This window comes from Schistocerca americana, chromosome 9 (genome assembly GCF_021461395.2).
Source record: "Schistocerca americana isolate TAMUIC-IGC-003095 chromosome 9, iqSchAmer2.1, whole genome shotgun sequence".
Taxonomy (NCBI): Eukaryota; Metazoa; Arthropoda; class Insecta; order Orthoptera; family Acrididae; genus Schistocerca; species Schistocerca americana.
The window spans coordinates 45,375,226-45,402,637 of record NC_060127.1 but is presented as its reverse complement, the minus strand read 5'-3'; the positions used below and the strand labels follow the sequence as shown (position 1 = coordinate 45,402,637).

General features: G+C 40.1%; 1 protein-coding gene and 1 pseudogene across 2 annotated transcripts in view; both read left to right on the top strand.

Annotated features, from left to right (window-relative positions):
• Positions 1 to 18,532, top strand: part of LOC124550865 — a 106,172-nt gene extending 87,640 nt beyond the window's left edge. For both annotated transcript variants that reach the window (XR_006967735.1, XM_047125609.1), the window contains 2 exons: positions 119 to 323; positions 18,264 to 18,532. Coding sequence is in view for 1 of the 2 variants with exons in the window: in XM_047125609.1 (XP_046981565.1) it covers positions 119 to 323; positions 18,264 to 18,415 (357 nt within the window). In the remaining variant the exon portion in view is untranslated. The remainder of the gene's footprint in view (positions 1 to 118; positions 324 to 18,263) is intronic.
• Positions 18,533 to 23,487: 4,955 nt separating this feature from the next.
• Positions 23,488 to 23,604, top strand: LOC124551624 (annotated as a pseudogene).
• The last annotated feature ends 3,808 nt before the right edge of the window (positions 23,605 to 27,412 follow it).

Below are 27,412 nucleotides of genomic sequence, written 5' to 3'. Positions count from 1 at the left end.
TGACTCATTCTACATCTCTGAAGGTTCTCTTTCTTGATGGGATCTTCTTAACACATACATGAATGAGTTAAGTGACACCTGTTGTACTATGACTGCCCATTCCTTGCTATGCTTGCAGATGTTCCTGAGACATGTGTGCCTAGTTCTGTCAGTTGCCTGCCTTGCTCTGGCCGATGACAGGTTTGGCCATCATCATCCACGTGGTGGCATTGTGCAGTGCCTGCCAAATATGTGTGATGAGCCCTGTCCCACTTTACCATCCTACTGTCCCTCAGGAGTCATCAAGAACTGTGGCTGTTGTGATGTATGCTGGATATACTTGAGTAAGTACTGTAGTCTTTTATTATCTACAGGGGTATTTTTTTTCAATCTAGAGGGACAGTGTTTTCAGAATACAGTAAAAAGACCTATATTTTGTATTATGTCTAGAATATCCTGCAGAGGCATCATCAAAATAATGGTAATTTGGCAGATGTTTCACAGTACATACATATTCATTGATTTCTTTGACATTACCAATACTGTATTTTTCTGAAAAGTATAGAGCATAATATGAATATAACACTAGGACCAAAAGCATCTTCTGCAAAGAATTCAACAGCTTAGAATTAGTACACAAAGGAGAGAAGTACAAGAATACATGTACTGGGTGTTGCAGGATGAATGGTCAGTATTCAGGGCTATTGCAGGAATGATTATTTGAAGCAGAAAAGTATAAGAAACATGCATACCTTAAGAACACACAGCATTTTTTCATCTTTGATACTGTGAAACAAACCTCTTCTACAGCAAGTTCTCTGCTTTCCATATTTTGGGAGTAGGTAGTATCAACCAAAACAAGAAAAAATTGTCTAACGTACATGGGCTCTATAATGTGACCAGTTGTTCAGTAGAATAGATATATTTCACAATAGTGAAGATGAACAAGTGCTCACAGCTCTTAGAACCCATATTTGCTGTTTATTTTTTTCTTGTTTTGGTCCATACTACCAGCCCCCAAAATATGGAAAGCACAGAGCTTGAAGTAGAAGGGATTTGTTTTGCAGCATTGAAGTTGAAGTAGTGCCTATTGTATTAAGGTATGTGTTTTAGAGACCATGTTTACAAGACTTTTTTGTGTCATGTCCCTGACTATTGACCTTTTATCCTGGGACATCCTATGTATTTAACAACATGCTAATTAGAGCAAATTAAATGTAATATGAGGAAGGTGATGAAGTTCAAGACTGAATTAAAGAATTTTTTTGGCAACTCCTTCTAGTTTGAGGAAGTATATCATCAAAGAAACTCTTAATTTTTTAGGGTATTTTTAGTTAATATTAGATCTGCATTGTATCTTTTATTTTTGTATTTTTTTACTTAACCACAGTCATATTTTAATGTGCTATTACTGGTTTCAGCCAGTTAGATGCGGTCTCTGGATTGTCAGAAAATAAAAAGGATATACAAATAATCATCTTATAATATATAAAATGTACCAAGTAATTACCTACATAAAGATAGAAAAAGAAAAACATTGTACCCAAAGGGACATGCTGCCAGCTGCAAGATTTTATCCTTTTCTGTAGTAGATAATTACTTGGATAGATTTTATGGAGTATACAATGATCCCTTGTATTCCTTTTTTATCTACTGACAGTCTGAAGATACCCACTCATTGGTTGAGACAGGTAATGGCATTGTGAAATGCTCATGTGACCAGAAAAGAAGAAGAAAACAATAATATCCCACCATGTGTTGGGCTTAAAATGTACATTCTTCACTACTGTCCACATTTTTGAGAGAAAAATGTTTGTAATAACATAGGACATTAATGATTTTACACTTAGAAACAGATATCAAATGCCAAGGTTGTTGAAGGGAAATGTCTCCACAGGATGTTCTATAGCCAACAGCATTTACAATTCTTAAAACATTATCCCATATTGTGAAAATACTACCTATATAAGCTTAGTGCACTCAGAAACTGAGTCCATAGCTCATTAGTAAATAAGAGTATGCAGAAAAAAAACAGTTTCTTCATTTTTAAATTGCATACAGTAGTAATCATACATACAAAAAAATGGATGCTACAAATTATGGGCCATGACTACATTCTGAAAAAAACACACTTATATACTTTTGTTTATTTATTGCAAATTAACAAATATCACAGACAAATGTATCATTTTATTATATTTCATAGAATATAATTAACTTTATAAAATTACAATTGCAGTAAAATTTGCCTTCCAGGGATTACTTTATCAGAAAAAAAATGTTTAGACACTTATTGTACAGTAACAGGGATTTTGAGGAAAAATGGACCATATTTACATTGTAGACTTTCACTGCATAAACTTTTGGAGCAAATCTATCAAATTGACAGCATACCCAAACATTTACATAACCACAGCTTCTCCTTATTTACCTGCACTTGAATTCATCTTGATCTTCAGGTCTGTGTCACTTGTCTTCTTCATCAGGTCTATAATCGTATAATAGGTTCAGCTAGGAGGTATGATACACAGGGAGTATGTAAGAGAGCTATTTATTAAGGCTTTTCTTAGCTTTGCATCTGGATAGAACACCACAGGTTCTGGCATGCCAGAGAGAATTGCTCTCCTTCCATCTCGCAATGTACACATTTTTCTAATCTTCAGTGTCACCTGCACACTATCTGAATTTCATTAACACTGGGTGTTTGCAGTGTGCAGCTATAGTAGTTAATGTCCCTCAGTAGCCTTCTTTCTGTGACTGATAAACTAGTTAATACACTCAGCATATGACACAAAGTCAGCAATCTCACCACCTTAAATTTTTATCCTTCACTTTTGACAATAAATGCCATCCAGCAATATGAAAATAAATATCTTTCATGAAACACGCCATCTATATATCAGCAAAATCCACTTGAATTTGTAGAAAACTGTGACTTGTTCTCATAAACTGCTGCCCTATTCTATTTGCCTCTTTGCTGTAGTGATGTGCACCTGAGAAGGCAAGGGATTGGGCAATGCACAATGGTGAGGAAAAGTGTAACACATGATGCTCTAGGCAATAATATCATTCTGCCTCTTCTGCCTGTAGCATGCACATGGGGGCACATGTAGGAAATTTACAAGGGCACCATACAAACTTTTCCTCACCAATTTCATTCATATTGACAGCATCCTCAAGGAGTCTGCAGGTGAGTAAGTCAGGGCTTGGTTTTATAAAAGTGAGTGTCCTGGATTGAATCTCACTGCTATCAGTTTTTTTTTCCATTACCAGGTAACTTCAATATGGCCATGCAAATTATCAATACTCCTTCATTCATTTATTATTTTCATAAACTTTATCCTGAAAAAAAGGAAATTGGAAATAAAATAATGGTACATGACAACTTTCAGGAGAATCTTTTTACTTTTATTGTTGTATCTACATTTGTGACAAGTATAATGTGGAACCTACAGAGCAGGGCAAGAATCAGGAAGACACTGATCGTACAAACATGGAAAACAATAATTATAGTCATGTATATCACATGTAATGACTGGCAAATTTTTGCATGTGCTTCATTTTTCAAAATGTCTGTTGCAAAACAAACTTGATTTTCATTCATAAATAGTTGTCAGTCATCACACAACTTCATGGCATACCCCTGATATCAAACCGTGTACCGGATGCTGGTGTAGATAGCTCACAAAAAGCAGTAGTGCCAGCAGCAAGATTTGATCCACAGACCTCACACTTATCAAACCAAGCTCTTACTCACTCATCTGTGGGATCCTTACATATTGATGATCATAGAAAGTGTATAAGCACACCTAAAATTTTCAAACTCGATTTTCTTGAAAATAGTGGAAAGTTGTGTCTTATTGCCTACATACATTGAAGTCCCTGTCATGCCCTACACACACCCTTTCAGTACGATTCAAATTACTGAGGTTAAGTTTGTACAATCCCCTCATCAACATTGATTTTCATGTTAGTTTGAGTGTAGTGAGGGTACTTAGCCACTACATTGTTAATTATTGATGGCATAAAGCAAACACAAGAAGTATTATGTTAAGAACTGATAGCATTAGTTTTCTGACTTCATAAATTCTGCTAGGCAGAATCAGAAGCAGTCACAGTGACCCATTGCAGCAATCCTCTCTATTTTCCCAGTTAGCATGCTAAGCAGTGGCTGGAGTGTGAGTCATGGGACACAGCCAGAGAAGACACCGGCAGTGTTGCAAAGCATTCTCCTTCCCTCTCTTCAGAGGATGCAGCATGAAGCCACCTTCTTACATGCAATCCACTGTAACAAGATAACATCCTAATATAGCAATTTTTAAATTCCTCTTTAATCCTTGGCAACTGCAGAAAAATGTTACAATAGCCATCATGCCATTATTCAATTGTGAGGAAAATTATGCATGATCAAATTTTGTCTGTCCCTCTCATAAAATATAAACACTGATGACTCCTCACTCCCAAGGTCATGAATTCCAGTTACACATATGTAATTGTCTGAGAATTTCAATTTCATACATATGCTCATCTGCAGTAGTGGATTTACCTTGCTGACATGTCAGTAGAAATTAACATCTTTAACAAATTGAGACTGAAAAAGAAATAAATCTGGAGAAGCTTAATTCTCTGCATTTCTGGGTCTCTCTTTTGTTACCCACCCCTTCTGCACACACTGATTATGAGAGTATGCGTTTTTTAAACATGGAACTATTACAATCTTAATTAAAACATCTGTAACCTCATTCCTTAATCGGCTGCAATTCACTATTCAAATATTCTGTGTGTGTGTGTGTGTGTGTGTGTGTGTGTGTGTGTGTGTGTGTGTGTGTTTCATCTGTTTTCAATGAATGCCTTGTTGTGTTACTTAAAATCCATCTTGATTGCAAATTTTTTATTCATATGACCGTTTTGGTTCATTCAGAACCATCTTCAGATCTGATATTTCAGTTACAGGAGTAACCCGTCCAAATTCAGCAACTTTCACATGCACGTTTTTTTTTTATGTGACGTAGCCGTTGGGACAGTGCCACGACATTTAACAGTGCCACCATGACAGTACGCGCAAATGGCGATAGAGGCGCTCCGCAAATCGGCTGAGCGTGGGAGCACCACCTAGCTACGAACGGTGCCGGCCGCATGTCACGGCACAGCAGTCATATAAGAGATACTGAGTTGTTATCATGTAACGAGCTATTGTTTCTAAGTGAGTGTGTTTGAATATCCATGCAATTATTGGTGATTAAAGGTTATAACACTTTTTGGCGACGAGGATGGGATATTTTCACTGCATTGTGGATTTGTGTGTTCGTGACGGGGCAGACATGGAACAGCTTATGCAGGCGCTCATTGAACAACAAACACAGCTGACGGCTGCTATTCAGGCATTGTCGATGTCGCTTACTCATCGTCTGTCTTCCTCTTCTCTGCCTCCATTCCCTCCTTACGACAAGGCCGCTGAAGATTGGGAGGATTATGAGAAGCGTTTGCGGCAACACTTCTTGGCTTTCAGTGTTGTCGATGCTCCTATTTGTAAGTTGTTATTTCCATCTTGGATTTCCCCACGGATCTATCAGCTGCTATCTCAGTTAGCCCCTCTGTGGGAACCTGCCTCTCTGTCCTTCCAAGAAATGTGTGACTTATTGTCTAACTATTACCGAAAAAACACCCACGTCTTTGCTGCCCGCGTGGTGTTCTACCGGTGTCGGAAACAGCCCCATCAATCTTACCGGGCTTGGGCGGCGGAACTACATGGTCTGAGTAGGAAATGTCAGTTTGTCTCGGACACTCATTATGAGTCTTATGCTGATTCAATGGTTAGGGATGCTATTCTATGGCTTGCTCCTGATAAAGAAGTTCGGCAACGTGCCCTAAAACTGCCAAATCCGTCGTTGTTGGAAGTTCTAAGCATCGCTCAATTCTTTGAAGTGTCTCATGCTGTTGGCGCGCAAATAGACACGTGGTGTGATGTAGGCACTGTACAGTCAACTTTCAACACAGACAATTTGCCTGTTTCACAGGAGAACGAAGATGTGGCGGCGGTTCACTCACGTAAAGAACGTCGCGTTGGGCCACAACGCTCACAGCAACAACAGCTACCACAGAAGCAGGTTCGTTCCGCACTTCCTTCTTGTCCACGTTGTTTTGTACAGCATGACAGGGCCACGAGTCCAAAACGTTGGGCCACGTGTAATTCATATAGGAAAAAAGGCCACATTGCTTCTGTGTGTCAGTGCCCTAAAGTTCCTGTCGACGAGGGCGAGGCATCGGACATGGATGTTAACTGTGTGCTTTCTCAAACAAATAAGTTGTTTGTTACTGTTCGTGTTCTGGATAAAGACATTCGCATGCAAGTGGACACTGGCTCTGCAGTAACTCTCATTAATTCTCGCACGTATTTGGAGTTGGGCTCCCCTCCCTTGTCTCCAGTTATGCGAAATCTGAGAACTTATAATAAACAGAAAATTCCTATCATTGGCCAGTTTGATGCTTCCACTGCCTACAAGTCTGTTGTTAGGCCCCTCACATTTTATGTGGTGGATCATGCGGGCACTGAAAACCTGTTCGGTTATGATGCTTTCCAGTTGTTCGGGTTCTCCATTGATGATGATGTGCACCTCATATCTGAGGATATTCCGTATCAACAGCTGGGTGGATTGTGTTCTGAATTTTCGTCCATGTTCTCTGCTGGTCTGGGTCATGCCAAGGATTTTGAAGCCCACATTACTCTTAAACATACAGCTCACCCTAAGTTTTTCCGGGCACGCCCTGTTCCAGTGGCATTGCGTGCACCTGTCAAGGCTGCGATAGACAGGTTAACAGCTTCAGGGATTCCCCTTCCTGTTACCTCCAGCGAATGGGCATTGCCAATTGTGGTGGTTTCTAAACCAAATGGGAGTCTGTGATTGTGTGGTGATTTTAAAGCCACTGTCAACACTCAGAGCCTCATTGACACTTATCCTCTTCCCCGTCCTGAGGAGTTATTTACCAAGCTCACTGGGGGCCAGTTCTTTTCCAAACTTGACTTATCGGAGGCGTACCATCAGTTGCCGTTGGATGCTTCTTCCAAGGAATTTCTCGTCATCAACACTCCTTGTGGGTTGTATCAGTACCAGTGGTTACCATTTGGTGTCACTAGCGCGCCGGCCATTTTTGAGCGGTTTTTGGAACAGCTCACGGCTTCCGTTCCCGGCTGCATAAACTATCTGGATGACATTGTTGTCACAGGGGCCTCCACTGAGGAGCACCTTGGCAATTTGCATTCACTGTTTCGGGTTTTGCATTCAGCTGGGTTGAGGTGCAATCTGGACAAGTCACAGTTCTTCCAACCCTCCATTGTGTATCTTGGTTTCCATTTGTCCCATGAGGGTATACGTCCTCTACATCAGCACATTGCAGCCATTAACGCTCCACCCCGGCCGTCTACGGTCAAAGAATTTCAGGTGTTTCTAGGCAAGATTGCTTATTATCACAAATTCATTCCATCCATGGTGGTGGTAGCTCATCCTTTGCATCAGCTGTTACGCAAAAACGTCCCTTTCTGTTGGTCCGATGAGTGTGAGCAGGCTTTTGTCCACTTGAAGGCTCATTTGCAGTTGGCGCCTTGTCTTGCCACATTCCGTCCGGGTCAGCACTTGGTTCTGGTGACTGACACGTCACAGTATGGCCTCGGGGCTGTTCTCACCCATCGGTATGAGGATGGGTTGGAACGACCCATTGCCTATGCTTACAAGACCCTCAAAGATGCGCAAGGCGTTACTCTCAAATCGAAAAGGAGGTGCTCGCTATCATTTATGCTCTAAAAAAGTTCAGTGTTTTTTTGTATGGTTCTAAGTTTCACCTCATCACCGACCACAAGCCGCTGGTCTCTCTGTTCAGCCCATCGGCGTCACTTCTGGATAAGGCAGCTCACCGCCTGCAACGTTGGGCCTTATACTTGTCTCGTTTTCACTATGAGATTCACTATCGCCCCACAGCCCAGCACCCCAATGCTGAAGCATTATCGCGATTGCTGATGGGCCCCGACCCGGTTTTCGATCGTGATGAACTACTCTGTTTCCACACGTCGTGCGGTCGAGGGTTTTCCACTTACAGGTTCGCAGGTTGCGTCAGCTACTGCGCAGGACCTGGTCCTGTGTTAGGTGATCTGTTTTGTTCAACGGGGTTGGCCAGACAGGACCAAGGGCCGGGCATTGGATCCCCTTCGCAACTACCATGCCTTGCACCTTTGTCTGTCTGTTCGTGATGGTGTTGTTCTTCTGCCCATGGATGGCGCATCTCCACGGGTCATGGTGCCCACCTCTCTTCGCAAAGATGTTCTCAAACTGTTGCATGAAGGCCATTGGGGTATTTCTCGGACTAAGTCCCTGGCCCGCAGGCGCGTTTATTGGCCCGGTATTGATTAGGAAATCACCCACATGGTTGCTGCGTGTGGTCAGTGTGCTCAACAACTGGCTGCACCTCGTACTATGCCCTCTCCGTGGCCTGATCCGGTGCAGCCCTGGGAACGGGTGCACACTGACTTTGCTGCCCCCTTCCTCGGTACTTATTGGCTACTGTTGATCGACACCTTCTCGAAGTTTCCGTTTGTTGTTCGATGTCCGTCGCCCACCACTGCGGCAACGACGCTGGCTTTGTCCAAAATCTTTGCGCTAGAAGTTCTTCCATCCACGATCGTCACAGACAATGGCCCTCAGTTCTCTTCGCAGGCCTCCCGTGGCTTTTGTACTGGACAAGGGATTTATCATGTTACAGCACCGCCCTTTCATCCGCAATCGAATGGGGAGGTCGAGCGCCTTGTCCGCACTTTCAAAAGCCAGATGAAAAAATTCCTTAGTGATTTTTCCACAGATGACACTCTGCTGCAATTTCTGAGTTCTTATCGCTTCACGCCTCTGGGTGATCGCAGCCCTGCTGAACTCTTGCATGGCCGCCAACCGCGCGCTTTACTGCACCTGCTTCACCCTGTCAGGCCCTGTGCTGTGTCCCCTAGTGTGGGAAAATACTCGGTGGGTGCTGACGTGTGGGCACGAGGGTATGGATCTCGCCCTAAATGGATTCCAGGGGTGGTCCAGGCTCTTTGCTGCCGCCGGCTTTGTGAAATACGTACGGACGACGGCACGGTTGTTCGCCATTACGACCAGATGCACCCACGAGTGGTGGCCACGCCAGTGTCACCGCCCCTTCCTTCGTCTCCACCAGCCTGAGCAGCCAGTCCTGTCACTGCTGCCAATCTACCGTACGTGTTGATGCAGCCGACGTCGCTACCGCTTCCGAGTACGCCGGAACCGGCCCCAGTCGCGACGCCGCCTTCTCTGGGACCCATCTCGCTGGAGCACACTCCCAGGTCCATGACACCTATGGATGCTGCTCTGGAGTTTTCACCCATCATCTCATCCAGGAGGCACGTTCCATGCACGAGCTCCCATCCTTGACATTTTCAACCATACTCTCGAGTCTCTCCACGGGATCTTCTCGGGGCCTCACAAGAGGCCATGGATATCTCCGCACTGTCCATGTCTCCAAGGAAGTGAGTGTTTTTTTTCAAGGGGGGAAAAGTGTTGTGACAGTGCCACAACATTTAACAGTGCCGCCATGACAGTACGCGCAAATGGCGATAGAGACGCTCCGCAACTTGGCTGAGCGCGGGAGCGCCACCTAGCTACGAACGGCGCCGGCCGCATGTCACGGCACGGCAGTCGAATAAGAGATACTGAGTTGTTATCATGTAATGATCTATTGTTTCTAAGTGAGTGTGTTTGAATATCCACGCAATTATTGGTGATTAAAGGTTATAACACTTTTTGGGGACAAGGATGGGATATTTTCACTGCATTGTGGATTTGTGTGTTCGTGACGGGGCAGACATGGAACAGCTTATGCAGGCACTCATTGAACAACAAACACAGCTGACGGCTGCTATTCAGGCATTGTCGATGTCGCTTACTCATTGTCTGTCTTCCTCTTCTCTGCCTCCATTCCCTCTTTACGACGAGGCCGCTGAAGATTGGGAGGATTATGAAAAGCGTTTGCAGCAACACTTCTTGGCTTTCGGTGTTGTCGACGCTCCTATGTGTAAGTTGTTATTTCCATCTTGGATTTCCCCATGGATCTATCAGCTGCTATCTCAGTTAGCCCCTCTGTGGGAACCTGCCTCTCTGTCCTTCCAAGAAATGTGTGACTTATTGTCTAACTATTACCGAAAAAACACCCACGTCTTTGCTGCCCGCGTGGCGTTCTACCGGTGTCAGAAACAGCCCCATCAATCTTACCGGGCTTGGGCGGCGGAACTGGATTTGGACAGGTTACTCCTGTAACTGAAATATCAGATCTGAAGATGGTTCTGAATGAACCAAAACCGGTCATATGAATAAAAAATTTGCAATCAAGATGGATTTTAAGTAACATTATAAAATCACTGATTGCTGTTATCCCATAAGACATTATGTCTGTTTTTGCAAATGCCTTGTTAGCTGAAAGCTAACTTTCTGACAGTCTTTTTCTTGTGCCTATCTGTGACTCAGCATGGTGAGTAGCAACTATTCTTTCCATAATATTGTTACATTCCATACTGGATTTTCCACTGTTTGATTTTAACTTACTACTTGGTATGCTCAGATATGTTATACATTTTTTATATTTACTAATTCACCATTTCTTAAATTGTGTTCTGTGGAACCCAGGGATTTTGTGAGGATCACTCAGGAGTGCTGCAAAACTTACATGCTTTTTCTTGTAAGATTTGAGAAAATAAATTGCAATCAAGCAATAACAGTTAACAAGTTTACAAAATAAAAAAAATTCAATGACAACAAACCCTGCTTCCTCTTACTAATTTGGATAGTTGATATGAATGCAACACTGGCTGCAAATAAAGCTGTATTTATTAGAAACCCTTGTAAATGTCGAACTCAGCCATCTGGTACCAACAGGTGTGATTGTAGCAGGCCATTCAGACAAAGCCCATTTTCAAGATGAGCAGCAGATTAAAAATTAAAAGAAACTATGAATTAGAAACCCAGTTATTGTCAATGCATGATCACGGCAGCAGAAGAAAATGAAACCAGTATCTCTTTCATCATTGGAAGAAATATTTTAATTAATGTTGGTAGTGGATTTCTGGTGAAGCTTAAAAGGTCAATATCCCCAACTTTTGCAAGAGCCCATGTTAATACTTTTACAATTTACAGATTATGTGTTGAGAGAACATACATACCAAAACAGACTTGATGCCAAACCTGTCATGAGAATTCAACCATAAAGCCTATCATTAGATACATCTGTGAAAATAAAAATCAAAACCAACCATCACATTAAAATTTAAAACTCCTGTTTTTTATAAATTGATGTTACTTTGAGAACATTAGGGCTACTTTTGAAATTACTTTTTGGAGCAAATAAATATTATTTGGAATAAATCCTATTTTTGTTTCAGATAACCCATTTGCAGAATGTTACATTAAAAATATACCATAGATATGAAGTAGGTACTCCACAACAAAAGTGGACATTACAAAAGGATTCACTTACTGAAAAAAATCAACAAACACTGTACTAAAATACATCATCTCCAAAATCATTGAAAATGTGAAATGCCAAATCACAGTCTGCTATGTTCGACAACAGTAGACATGGTCCATTATAAAGAGTGGCCAAGATAAAAAAGCCCCCATGTTATTCTGAACATGATATCTGAAGTATCTGGGTGTTGCTATTTCTTAACACTAGGGCAGTACTCAAGAGGGATCACATGATGTCAGTTGAGATCAAGCAGCAATTTAGAGATCAACGGTGTGTCAGTAGTGAGTTTGAAGCTTGTTGTGAATACAGTTCTGTGGAATGCCTTTTTCAGTTGAACAAATAGTGCTTATTGTTGAAACTTTTTTGTCCGTAATTCATTTAATACATTAAATGAAAAGTTCATGATAAAATATCCAGAGACCGCTGCTCCTGCAAGAAGACTCTGCAGAAATTGATCATTAAATTCAGAGCAACAGGTTCAGTCATTAATGCTAAATGTAACCATGTAAAGAAAGTTTGTCACTGGAAAATATTGAATGTGCTCACAAGACTATGGTAAAAAATCCACAGAAATTGACTAGACATCTATCCTCCCAACTAAGCATTCAATGAATGTCATATCAAAACATGTTGAAACTGTTACATATGTGAGCATACAAAGTAAGAGTGATGCAAGCATTAAAATTACAGATTACACACAGTGACAACACTATTGAAAATGGTTAATCATGCATGTTGCTGAAGGATTCAAATCTTTACTTAAAATCAGACTAAGCATAGTTTCACCTTAATGGGTATGTGAATTCTCAAAATACATGCTACTGGTCAACAGACAATCCCAGGGAACTCTTTGAGGTGCCTCTGCATGATTTGAAATTAGGTGTTTGGTGTGCAGTTCAGACCAACAGGTTGTAGGTCAGAATTTCTGTAACAACACTGTGAACTTCGAAGCGTATGTAACAGAATTTAGCAACAATTTATTACACAGTGACTGAGGAAAAATGAAGTATGCATTTTTCCAGCAAGATGATGCTACGCCGCATGTTTCATGGTTTTCAGTGTCATACACCCATGAGGAAGCCGCCTGGTAGAATTTTGCACAGAGCACAACATAATCATAACTAACACTTGGTTTAAGAATCATGAAAGAAGGTTGTATACATGGAAGAACCCTGGAGATACTAAAAGGTATCAGATAGATTATATAATGGTAAGACAGAGATTTAGCAACCAGGTTTTAAATTGTAAGACATTTCCAGGGGCAGATGTGGACTCTGACCACAATCTATTGGTTATGACCTGTAGATTAAAACTGAAGAAACTGCAAAGAGGTGGGAATTTAAGGAGATGGGACCTGGATAAACTAAAAGAACCAGAGGTTGTACAGAGATTCAGGGAGAGCATAAGGGAGCAATTGACAGGAATGGGGGAAATAAATACAGTAGAAGAAGAATGGGTAGCTTTGAGGGATGAAGTAGTGAAGGCAGCAGAGGATCAAGTAGGTAAAAAGACGAGGGCTAGTAGAAATCCTTGGGTAACAGAAGAAATGTTGAAATTAATTGATGAAAGGAGAAAATATAAAAATGCAGTAAGTGAAACAGGCAAAAAGGAATACAAACGTCTCAAAAATGAGATCGACAGGAAGTGCAAAATGGCTAAGCAGGGATGGCTAGAGGACAAATGTAAGGATGTAGAGGCCTATCTCACTAGGGGTAAGATAGATACCGCCTACAGGAAAATTAAAGAGACTTTTGGAGATAAGAGAACGACTTGTATGAATATCAAGAGCTCAGACGGAAACCCAGTTCTAAGCAAAGAAGGGAAAGCAGAAAGGTGGAAGGAGTATATAGAGGGTCTATACAAGGGCGATGTACTTGAGGACAATATTATGGAAATGGAAGAGGATGTAGATGAAGATGAAATGGGAGATATGATACTGCGTGAAGAGTTTGACAGAGTGCTGAAAGACCTGAGTCGAAACAAGGCCCCCGGAGTAGACAATATTCCATTGGAACTACTGACGGCCGTGGGAGAGCCAGTCCTGACAAAACTCTACCATCTGGTGAGCAAGATGTATGAAACAGGCGAAATACCCTCAGACTTCAAGAAGAATATAATAATTCCAATCTCAAAGAAAGCAGGTGTTGACAGATGTGAAAATTACCGAACTATCAGCTTAATAAGTCACAGCTGCAAAATACTAACACGAATTCTTTACAGACGAATGGAAAAACTAGTAGAAGCCAACCTCGGGGAAGATCAGTTTGGATTCCGTAGAAACACTGGAACACGTGAGGCAATACTGACCTTACGACTTATCTTAGAAGAAAGATTAAGGAAAGGCAAACCTACGTTTCTAGCATTTGTAGACTTAGAGAAAGCTTTTGACAACGTTGACTGGAATACTCTCTTTCAAATTCTAAAGGTGGCAGGGGTAAAATACAGGGAGCGAAAGGCTATTTACAATTTGTACAGAAAGCAGATGGCAGTTATAAGAGTTGAGGGACATGAAAGGGAAGCAGTGGTTGGGAAGGGAGTAAGACAGGGTTGTAGCCTCTCCCCGATGTTGTTCAATCTGTATATTGAGCAAGCAGTAAAGGAAACAAAAGAAAAATTCGGAGTAGGTATTAAAATTCATGGAGAAGAAATAAAAACTTTGAGGTTCGCCGATGACATTGTATTTCTGTCAGAGACAGCAAAGGACTTGGAAGAGCAGTTGAATGGAATGGACAGTGTCTTGAAAGGAGGATATAAGATGAACATCAACAAAAGCAAAACAAGGATAATGGAATGTAGTCTAATTAAGTCGGGTGATGCTGAGGGAATTAGATTAGGAAATGAGGCACTTAAAGTAGTAAAGGAGTTTTGCTATTTGGGGAGCAAAATAACTGATGGTGGTCGAAGTAGAGAGGACATAAAATGTAGGCTGGCAATGGCAAGGAAAGCCTTTCTGAAGAAGAGAAATTTGTTAACATCCAGTATTGATTTAAGTGTCAGGAAGTCATTTCTGAAAGTATTCGTATGGAGTGTAGCCATGTATGGAAGTGAAACATGGACGATAAATAGTTTGGACAAGAAGAGAATAGAAGCTTTTGAAATGTGGTGCTACAGAAGAATGCTGAAGATTAGATGGGTAGATCACATAACTAATGAGGAAGTATTGAATAGGATTGGGGAGAAGAGAAGTTTGTGGCACAACTTGACCAGAAGAAGGGATCGGTTGGTAGGACATGTTCTGAGGCATCAAGGGATCACCAATTTAGTATTGGAGGGCAGCGTGGAGGGTAAAAATCGTAGAGGGAGACCGAGAGATGAATATACTAAGCAGATTCAGAAGGATGTAGGTTGCAGTAGGTACTGGGAGATGAAAAAGCTTGCACAGGATAGAGTAGCATGGAGAGCTGCATCAAACCAGTCTCAGGACTGAAGACCACAACAACAACAACACATCCATGAAGCTGTTGAAGAAGAATGTACAATTTCTACAGATTTAGGCCCCATCTGTCTACCTGTGATTTTTATTTCCGGGATAATTTGAAGATTAAAGTCTACAGTAACAACCCACATTCATTGAAGAGCTGAAAACAAACATTCACAATGTGATTGTTGAAATCACACCAAATGAATTGGCAAGTCTCCAGAAACATATTGAGACACGCTGAATTGTACATCAAAGTTTATGGTGAACACTTTCAGCATTTCCTGTGAACTACTGATTTACTGAATGTTCAAATGTTGCTGTAATAGCAATTTACTACTCTGTATTCTGTATTTACAATAGATCAGTGAATTGTCTGTATGACATGAGGCCTCTTTTATTTTGGCTACCCTGTATAACTGAACAAAGAGCTCCCATTTATTAGAAGTACACTGACTGTCAACAGATGGTGAGGAAATACACACCCAGACTTGGTCAATTTTTTCCTGTGGCAGATCTCTTTTTTGGCTGCAAAAAGCAATGCATAACTCAAAAATGACAACAGTGGGCATGGTCCAGATTTTTAGTAAAGCATCCATATACATCTGAATTAAGGAATTCACTGATTCTCTGATGTTGGTTATCTGATTAAGGTCTTCATATATATGACTGTTACTAAACAATCGAAAATGTGGAATGGAATAAACATAATGGAATACGTCAGATTGTTCTTCAGCACATAGAGGAGGCAGACAAGTACATTTAAAGTACAGGGTGGCACAGTTAAAAGTAGCCTGCCTCCCCTTTGCATGCAAATGCAATATTTCAACTTCTGAAATAAACAGCTACAACAATTGATAGCAATAATCAACTGTTAGCATTCTTCTCTCAGCATTTCAGTTTATTTCATCAGTGACATTGGATGTTCCTCTTCATGGTCTGCAAAATAACTTTCTCAATAGAAGAAAAAATTGAAAGCGTGGAAGTGTATGTGAAAGCAGGTTTGATTAAAGAAACTCATGAAATTTTTGGGGTCAGCTGTCTGGATAGATGACTGCCAGCAGACAGAGCTATACAGAGTCTGTATACAAATTGGTGCACATATGGATCTCTGCAAAATGTAAAACAACAAAGAATTCCTTCAGTTTATACACCAGAAGTTTTTGTAGGCATTTGCAGGAGAATTATTCAGAGTCCAAAGAAGTCTACACATTACTTTGCCCAAGAGGCACATGAGAGTAGGAAGAGTTGCCAGCAGATACGGAAAAGTCTTAATTTAAAGCCATATCATGTGATGATTGTGCAGCAATTGTGGGAGAATGATATTCAGGAATATGTAGATCACTGCACATGGCTTTTGAATAACATCAGTGTTATTTTGTTAGACCCTTTCCATTACATCATGAGGGATGAAGCATGGTTTCATCTTTCCAGTCATGTGAATTGACAGGACACAAGATACTGGGCAATGGAGAACCCTAATATTGTGCGTCAGCAGCCACTCCATGATGAAAAAATTGGCACTTGGTGTGGTGTTTGTTGCATATATGGAAATTGTAGATACATTTTGTGCCCAACTAACTGGATATGAAAGACAATACTGCTTCTCCTAGCAAGATGGTGCAACATACCACATGTCTAAGATATCCCTGGAACAAGTCCATGATGTCTTCTCTGAGGAACGAACTGACAGCAGAATTTATGGCCACCACATTTGCCAGATCTAACATGTGATTTTTTTTCCTTTAAGAGCAAGGTGTCTGTAACAAATCCACACACAATACAAGAACTGAAAGACAACATCATCCATGAAGTTGCCACCATCGATATCCAAACTTTATGCAGGGAGTACCTGAATATGCTTAGACATGCATAGTTGTGTACTGATGTTGCAGGGGTTAGTTTCATAATCTCCTAAAAATGTATTTTTCTCTGTATTTTGCATTTTAAATAAATGAGAAGTCCATTTCAGCTCTTAAGTTCTGTAATTTCACTGCATTTTTCTTTATACTTACATGGGCTACTTTTATCAGTGCCACCTGTTACATTTAAAGGAGGATTAAGCTACGGAAAAAGTCTTTCCTTAGACACACTCATACATACGCATAAGCATGTGTGTACATGCACACACACACACACACACACACACACACACACACACACACACACACACACACACTTACTTATAAATACACGGGGAATATTAACAACACTGACAAACTGCAGAGATGGATCACTGACTAGAAATGGAGGAAAAAAGGGTCCTATGAATATGTGTCTGGAAATACGCCGTTGCCACATTAGATGGTGCCGATGAATGAGAGCCCCTCTGACCACATGCAGCACTGAGTGAGGTGTACCAGTGGTTAGCAGACTAGACACACATTTGCGAGGATGACGGTTCAAACCCATGTCCAGTCATCCTGATTTAGGTTTTCTGCAATTTCCTTAAATCTCTTCAGGCAAATGCTGGGATGGTTCCTTTACAAGGGCATGGCTGACTTCCTTCCCCATCCTTCCCTAATCTGATGGGATGATGACCTCACTTTTTTCTCCCTTCCTCCAAATCAGCCAACCACCTGCTGTGTGTTCCTTGTGTGTTGCAGGCTGTGTCACTGACACAGTGTAGCAGAATGGTCTGGTATTCATGTTGGGAACAAACTGAGATAGTGTTTGTGTGTGGTCAAGCAGACAGAAATGATTGAGAGGAAGTGCAGCTATACCAAAACAAGGAGCCTCACAGAACACCAACCACATCACACAACATTTCAAGTCCTTTTTGGGCACCTTATTTGTAAAGATCTGTCTTGATCACACAAATAATTTGTGTCATTGAGACAGACCTTTACAGATAAAGTGACACATTACAATCGCAGACTTATTACCAACTTTATGCCTTCAATTGACCCTTTTGGGTGTTTGTGTGCTCATGGATCCTTTGATACAGATGAAGGGAGGCTGTGAACTGTCCGCATGCCAGATTTGGAGACCAGATTCTACAGGATATTGAGAATTTCCCTAGTAGAATCTCCTGACAAGTGCCCCACCTACAAGGAGCAATTCCACGGAGGCCACTTTGACCATCTGTTGTGACATGGATGCAATGAAGCTCTGAACTGTGATCTGGGATGATTCGTTGTCATTGCACACACAGTGTCCAATTTTGGACACATGTTCATAGGACCTTTGTTCCTCCATTTCCAGTCAGGAATCCATCCCTGCAGTTTGTCAGTTTCATTAATGTTCATCTTTATGTGACTGTCTGTCACTCAGTGCCTCCTCTAGGTTATGAGTAGTAATCTATTATTACAAATAAATTTACATATATATTTGTCTTTTTTCTGGACAGAGGAGGGAGAAATCTGCCGCAAATTCATTCCTGAAAACACAATGTGTAGTCCAGGCTTGGAGTGTGGTTCTCGAGGTGTGTGTGTGCCGATGGCTGAACAAAATGTGGAAGATGCTGAAGATAGCTCAGACTGCACAGACAGCTCTGAGTAAGACTGTACACACAAGAAAAGTGATGTTGTACTTGCACTCAACTCCTATAAGATTTAATGCATTTGAGAAAGACGAAACTCATTGTAATCCTGGAAATAAACAATTAGAAGTACTGCACATCTCTTTTGTTCTTTTGTATGTAAATCTAACTTATTCAAGTACCAAATGTAGTCACTCCATTTATGGCTACTGAAAATATTTAGTGTAATTGAAATTTTGTGATTTTCAAGCACAGCTAGATGTTAAGGGCCACTCTGAATTGTTAAGTCATGACATGCAGCTAATAAATTTCCATTCCAGCACTCTCGATGCAGTTTTGTATGGTGGTGTAAGTAAACCACTCTCTCAAATACCATGTGAGGATGACCCATGTGGTGAGCATAAAAACACCATTCCATTAACACAAAAATAAATATTTCATTCACAACATAAACAGAAATTTACTATTTGTATAGCCGTTGTGGTGGCTGGATTGTGACTGCAGCAAAATGAAACAATGGCATAAACAGACACAGGGTGTGAACTCAGTAGTACGAAAGTATTAGTAGCTTGAGACAATATCATATGGCTTGTCAGATGTGTATCCACAACAAAAGTCAATGAATATCCAAGTATTATGTCTGGAGCAATACATGAAATAAAGAAAAGGTGATCACTCACATATAGTGCATTGATGTCTGGAGCACATAACATGTAACAGGAGCCAGCATTCACACTAGCTTTTGAGCACTAGCTTTTTTCCCAGGAGTAGTACACAAATTCACCAACAATCCTCACAGAGATCTGAATACACACTCCCCTCAGCATGGCAAGATGATTGTTTGCTTTTTCCTTATTTTATACACTGCTCCATCAAAGAATTTCAAGTATTATGTTTCCATCCCACATACAACACTTATGAAACTGCATATGCACCTACATTCAGGGGCTTGAAATGCTAAGTTACACATTCTTATGGCACACTAAGTAAATTTTATTGAATGCTGACTACACTTCAAACTGACACAGACACATGACATTGTTTTTTTACCATAGTTACAAAGTCTCTGTAAACAACAGTCAGAGTGTCCTACAAATAGTCCACTTCTGGAATGATAGATATCTACTCCTTGTGTTAACAGAGAAATCCAAAAACTTCTGTGTGAATGTCCTCATTGATTGAAATTTTTTCCCACTGACACTTCAGCTTTCTAGACAGAGAGTGTATATGGGCAAATACATAATATCCTGTTGCAGGACATGCTCTACAAGATGACAGTCATGACCTCGGTGCCTGTTTCACCACACATGCTATCTGGATGTTCCCCAGACATCAGTTTCTTAGAACTCTGCAGATGGGAACTGGTGTTACAACCATGCCCATGGTTCTTGCCACCCACTAGGCCTTAATGTATGTAAATTTCTTCAGTTTCAGCATTTCTTCTCAGTAACTATTCCTTTCTTCAATCCCTTTCAGTTTTCTGTTTTCTATATCTTTTATTTTCTAACTTGTCTATTCTCCCCCCCCCCCCCCCCTCCCCCAATACCTCTACCATATACTATGCATTTAGCTTTCTGCTATTATTAACTCAGGCATGATGTTTTATTAGTAATCTCTGTCTTGCTTATCTTCCATCTTTAGGCTCTCAGGTTTTCAAAGCTTGTCTGTTGCAGTCCCTGACAATCAGTACTTCCTTCTCACCCCACCCAGTAAGTTGTTTCCCCTGACCCAGGGTTCTCACTTACTTTTTTTGAACTCTCTCCTTTGTAGATTTTGCATTAACCAAAGTCTGTTAGTAACGTTGCCAATTACTGGGCCTAAGTGATCAACCTGCTTCATAACTCCACAAATTGTTGCATCGAGGTATTTGTATAAGTTGACTGATGATGTAGTCACAGGATCTACTTCTTTTTCATTTTGTAAAGTGTACAATTTTATATCTCTGAACATTTAAAGCAAGTTTCCATTATTTGCACCACTTTGTAATCTTATCCAGATCTGACTGAACATTTGTGCAGCTTCTTTCAGACTGTATTTCATTATAGATAACTGCATCATCAAAGTGTCATACAAATCAAATGTTTCCAGAAGTCAAAAAATATATCTTCTTCTTCTCTTCTTCAGTAGTGCTATAGCCCTTGGTGAGCCTTAGCTTCTTCCTCCACCCTTCTCGGTTATTTGCTGCTCTTTTCCATCCCCGGACTCCCATGCTGGTGATATCCATTATTACCTCATCAATCCATCTTCTTCTAGGTCTCCCTTTTCACTTAGGTGAATGGATCATACTTTTCATCATTTTCTTTGGAATTCTATCTTGGGCAATTCTCTCCAAGTGTCCTAGCCATTGTATTTGCTGTGATTTCACAAATTTTACTATGTCCCTGCCTTGTATTAACTCTTGTAATTCGGCATTGTAGCTTATTCTCCAGCCATCTTCCTCCCTTATTGGCCCATAGATTTTGTGTAGTATTTTCTGCTCAGTGGTTCTTAGTGCATTTTTATTGTATTCTCTCAATGTCCATACCTCTGACCCATACGTGATAACTGGGGGGACTAGGGAATTATATATTAGCAGTTTAGTTTTTTTTGTAACAAGACTATTTTTGAAAAGTTGCATATTTGCAAACTAAGCTCTGTTTCCTGCTCGTATTCTTTCCCATAGCCTTTCCAATACTGTTATCATTTGTTATTAGGGCTCCCAAGTAGTTAAAAGAGGACACTCCTTTGAAGCATTTCCCATTGATGTTTAGGTTATTAGGGGTTCTTCTGGCTTCAGATTGTGACATTACCATATATTTTCTTTTGTCTTCATTTACTATGAGACCAATTTTTAAGGCTTTTGTTTCCATTGCCTGGTATGTTTCTAGGAGCGTATTAGTATTTCTTCTTACTATAGCAATGTCATCAGCATATGCACATATCTGGCTAGTTTTCATAAGTATGGTGCCTCTTTTGTTGATTTTATTTACTACCTATGCAGGGCTATATTGAATAGGACAGTAGAGAGACTATCACCTCACTTCACACCTTTATTAAAGTCAAAGCTTTCACTTGTTCTGCTAAGGACCTTTACTTTTGCTCTTCTCTCTGTCATTGTCATTCTGATTAGTCTTATTAGTTTAGCACTTATACCAACTTTCTTCAGTACTCTGCATAGTTCTTGCTGATTTACACTGTCAAAGGCTTGTTTAAGGTCGATGAATAGGAAATGTAGATCTATATCATATTCACAGAACTTTTCCATCATTTGTCTTATCACAAATATTTGATCAGTTGTTCCTCTGTCTGGTTGAAAGCCACACTGATATTCCCTTAGTATTTTCCAGAAACTCCATATGGATGTTCATTCCTCCCTATTTTTGCATTAAAATCTCCTATTACTAGCATCAGGTCATATTTAGTTATTGCACAGCATACTTTTTCCAAGTCTTCATAGAACCGTTCTTTAATTATATCCTCTTTTTCCTTTGTTGGTGTATGTGCATTAACTATTGATATATTCCTAAATTTCCCTCTTAGTCTGAGTCTCCACATCCTTTCATTTATGGGTTTCAATTTTAGAAGGCTTTTCCTAGCTTCCCTAGTTATTATAAATCCTGTTCCAAGTTGGCCTGTTCTTTCTTCTGGTCCACTATATACCAATGAGTACTCAGGTTTATCTATCTGCCCATTCCCTTGCCATCTAATTTCATGTAGCCCTATGATATCATATTTGAATTCTAAAATTTCATTGAGTATTTCTTTCATTTTTCCAGGCTGAAGCATTGTCCTCATATTCCACGATGCTACTGTCAGATCCTTTTTCGGTTTCCTTTGCTGGGGTCTTGATACATGCATTCCATCCAGTTTCCAAGGCTTCTGTTGAATTTCCGTAGTATTCTTTTTTTTTTTACAGTATGGAGTTCTTGGTCGCATGCCCAACCCCCAACCTGGAGGACCAGGATCTGTATGAGGTTTACTCCTCTAGGCAAGCTGGCTTCACTATGCCTCTGCAGCCCTTCCTGCCCAATGTTGTGGGACACACTTTCTCTGGCTCCTCTGTCGAGATCAATCCTGCTTGGGTGACCCTGCCAGTAGCTATGTTACCGCCAACATAGCTCTTGACTTCAACAAAGCATGCAAACCCTCCCGCCTGGTGCTGAAGGTGCCTACTATAAGGTGGTGTCCCCTGGGAGGGTCAACAAATATATCATCTACCTAAATTGCCTTGATACACAGCTTCCAGAATATTTTGTGAGGAAAGAGCAAGTTGCATTTTGAATGACTGATGTTTTCATGCTAGTTTGTAAGGAGGAGGTCAGTCAGATTTATTATCAAAATTTCAAGAGAACACTCTCTGGGAAGAGTCAGGCAACATATTACTTACATCTCACATAATGACCGTAGGGAGAAAATTTGAGAAATTAGAGCCAATACAAAAGCTTGTCAACAATCATTTTTCCCATGTGCTATTCACGAGTATAACAGGGATGGAGGGCTCAATTAGTGGTACAAAAAGTACCTTCCACCACACCACTAGGTGGCGTGCAAAATATGATGTAGATGTAGATGCTCACAACACATTATATTTGAGCTCAGAATATTTTCTAAGATACTGCAACATATGGATGTCAAACCTGTTATACAACAGTTTTGTTAGTCACTTCTGTTCCCTTCTTGTAAACTGAAGTGACATGTACTTTCTTCCAAATACTAGCACGGATTTTTGGTCAATATCTATGATATGATGTGGTTACAAGAGGGACTAAGCAAGCCACAAATTAATTTGGTAAAAATCAGCATTGGCTGGTGGAGTACTGAATGTCTCTAATCTAGTGAACCTGCGTTTGAGTGACTATTTTTTGTCCCTTGTGTTTTCAGCTACTGTTAAGAAGACTTTATTGAATTTAGTGACTTATGTTTTGAATTTGACATCCTCAGCCTCACTGCTAATGTCATCAAGGAGCCAAGTAAACTCTGTCTTACCGAGTTTATTTTTGTTTAGACACAAACCTAGAAACACATATAAAGATGTAAAATGCTGTTTAAGGTCTCTAATCTTCCTCTCCTTTTGCCATATATTTACATTATCTAAACTCTTATATTGTTTAAAGGCAACAGCCTTGCCACAGTGGATACACCAGTTCCCATGAGATCACTGAAGTTAAGCACTGTCGGGTGTGGCCGGCACTTGGATGGGTGACCATCCAGCCGCCATGCGCTGTTGCCATTTTTTGGGGTGCACTCAGCCTCGTGATGCCAATCGAGGAGCTACTTGACCGAATAGTAGTGGCTCCGGTCAAAGAAAACCATTGTAATGACCGGGAGAGTGGTGTGCTGACCACACGCCCCTCCTATCCGCATCCTCAACTTGAGGATGACACGGCGGTCGGATGGTCCCGATGGGGCACTTGTGGCCTGAAGCCAGAGTGCTCTTATATTGTTTAAAATAAACATTAGGACACAGACTGGGAAGAAAAACCTAATTGCCATGTTCACAAACACCTTATTGTATTAAACATAAACTTCTGTACGATCTGAATCAACACATCCCTTTTTCAAACCATTACTTCCTCACGTGGGAGTGAAACTTTGTAACAAACTCCCTCAAAACTAAAAGCATGTACTAAGCCTAAAGCCTTCAGAACATGTTTAATGACATATTTACAGCATCACTACTTTTGCTCTAGTGTAGAATATTTAAATGGATGAAGTGCATTATTTGTAATTTTAAAGACACTATGTGATAAAAAGTATCCGGACACCCCCAAAACATAAATTTTTCATATTAGGTGCATTGTGCTGCCATCTGCTGCCAGGTGCTCCATATAAGCAACCTCAGTAGTTATTAGACATCATGAGAGAGCAGAATGGTGTGCTCCGCGGAACTCACGGACTTCGAACGTGGTGAGGTGATTGGGTGTCACTTGTGTCATATGTCTGTACGCAAGATTTCCACACTCCTAAACATCCCTAGTCCACTGTTTCTGATGTGATAGTGAAGTGGAAACATGAAGGGACGTATACAGCACAAAAGCGTACAGGTCGACCTTGTCTGTTGACTGACGGAGACCACCGACAGTTGAACAGGGTCATAATGTATAATAGGCAAACATCTAGCCATACCATCATACAAGAACTCCAAACTGCATCAGGATCCACTGCAAATTCTATGACAGTTATGCGGGAGGAGAGAAAACTTGGATTTCATGGTTAAGCGGCTGTTCATAAGCCACATATCACACTGGTAAATGCCAAACAACGCCTCACTTGGTGTAAGGAGCATAAACATTGGACGATTGAACAGTGGAAAAATGCTGTGTGGAGTGACAAATCACAGTACACAATGTGGCACCATCTGTGTGTTGGTACAGGATGGAAGACCCCCATAGCAATGTTAATTATGAATGTCCAGTAAGGCACAGACAAATGAAAGAACATTCATTCAATTATTTGTACAGCGTTTTGTTTTTACACTCTGTCTCATATGTAGAGGAATGATGAAGATGTGTGATTTTAAATATGAAGTATTATGAGTTCTATGTATCATATGTGTGCATGAATAACAGAATATTGAACAACAGTAGCAAGTATTTTTTATTTATTGAAGTGAAGACCCTATAAGGAGGATTTTCTTGATTATGAAAAGCACCAGTGTTCTCAGAGTCCTGCTTGTACAATTTAAATGTAAGCAAAGTCTGATAGCCTACAGAACACTTCTAATAATACAATAGTGTTATATCAATTTAAAAAATGTTTTCATATGCATATTCAATAATATTTAGTAATATTTATTAATTTATTTATTCCTTTTTTATTATTACAACACAACTGGGAACCGTGACAGGACTCAAACCTGCAACTCAGTGAAATTACTCCAAGTAATTACTACACCATTGGAAAACACCAACCAGTGGTAGTTAAGCCCCACGCTATTGACATCTCAGGGATTGGGGGCAAAACAAAACTACAAAAATGTTTCGTAAACAAGGTGACATCAAGGGTGATTTGTATCAGCATGAGTTAAATATAGTAGATACGGTCCAGGAAGAGCAAATACAAGCAATCATTAAGGTGGTTTAATATTGACATGCAGTTAATTTTAGATACAAGTTCAACTACCAACCTAATGTCAAATGCATTTTTTGTGAAATGAAGAAGAGAGGCAAATTCCCAACATTTCCTGTACAAAATTGCAAGGTGCAAACTGCCACAGGCAATAAGACAAAATTGGTTTAACATCAGGCAGTTATTCCATTACAAATTGAACATTTTAGAGTGAAGTGCAACTTTCTTGTAATTGACAAACATATAGTTATTTGTGTTATTGGCATGGACACATTAAGAACATACAAAAAACAAATTGATGTAGATAATGGTAAATGACACTTTTATGTAAAGGATCAGATTGTTCCTATCAACTTAGTCAAAACATCTGATGTAAGTAACAAAAACAAAGCAGAGCCAAAAGCGATAGTACAATATTCCTATTTCACAAACAAATCTGATACTGGACAAGAAGTACACCCTGAGGTTAGTTACAAATTGGTAGAGCAGAAACTAAGTGAATCACAGGTACTACATGAGATGCAATGACAGGAACTTTCTAACTAGTTATTTAAGTATGCAAATGTTTTCAGTAAGGAGCCATGAGTAATCAAAGACTATAAATATAAATTTGAAGTCTATCCACATGAGACATTTTGTGTAATGTCATATCCTATTCCATGGCCAAAACAAGAGGCAGAAAGAGAAGAGATCAATCATACAATTAAATGGTGGATTACAACAACCTTCATTTTCACCCTATTGCAGTCCAATATTATCAGTAAATAAGCCAGACTGTTCTGTAAGATCAGTTCTTGATGCTAGAGGTAGCAACAAGATTATAGTGCCAGTACACATAAGACCAGACAACTTGGATGAACAGCTTTTAATGTTTCACAATACAAAATATTTCAGTATACCTGATCTCATGATGTCCTACTGGAAAATAAAGTTCCATGAAGAAATTCGAAAATATACATCATTTGTCTGTGGTGGCAGAAGTTACAAATTCCGTGTTCTACCTTTTGAACTGAACATTAGTGCAGGAGTGTTTATATCTAAATCACAGTTTATGTAGACAACATGTTAACAGCCACACCCACTTAGTTAAAACATATCAGGCTCATTGAACAGATGCTCCAACGATTTGCAGATTATGGAGTAACAGCAAATTTAAAAAAGTCTAGTTTTAGAAAGGAGCAAGTCAAATTTATAGGACATGTTGTGTCAGGACAAGGTATATTAAATGATCTGAAAAACTTGATGCCATACACAATTGTCCAGCTCCAAGGAATAAAAAACAACTAAAAGGATTTTAGGGCTAGCATCCTATTTTTGTAAATTCATACCACAGCAACTGATGAACAGTGATGCATTGCTCAACTTGTGAAAAAATAGGCTTTGGTTATGGGATGGTAAGTGTCAAGAGGGTTTTAATAACATTAAGCAGGCTTTAGTCAATGCAGACATTCTTAGCCACCCTGACATGTCCAAGGATTTTCGTCCATGCACAGATGCCTTATCTCAAGGGCTGGGGGCATACTTGTCCCATATGCAAGAGGAAGAAGGTGAGGGAGTAACCAAGGTCATCAGTTTTGCTAGTCACACGTTATCAGAAGCAGAAAGATGTTACTCTGTGTCAGAATAGGAAATTTTAGCACTAATATGGGCATTTAAGGAGTTTGAATATTTTTTGTGGGGCAAGAATACAAAAGTTTACTGTGGCCATCAGTCACTGTCATTTCTTTTCATATGTAAACTATTACAACGTCGATTAGCTAGGTGGAGTCTATATTTACAAGAATACAATTTAGAGATCGTTTACATTAAAGGAAGTCAAAATGTTATTGCAGATGCCTTGTCTAGGTTACCACAAGATTTAGAGGAATTTGGTGAATTAACAGAGCAAGATGCAGAAGTCAAAACATTATTAATGCAAGGTACAACACAACAGCCTGATTACCATAAGTTTTGTAAGCAAACGAAAATTA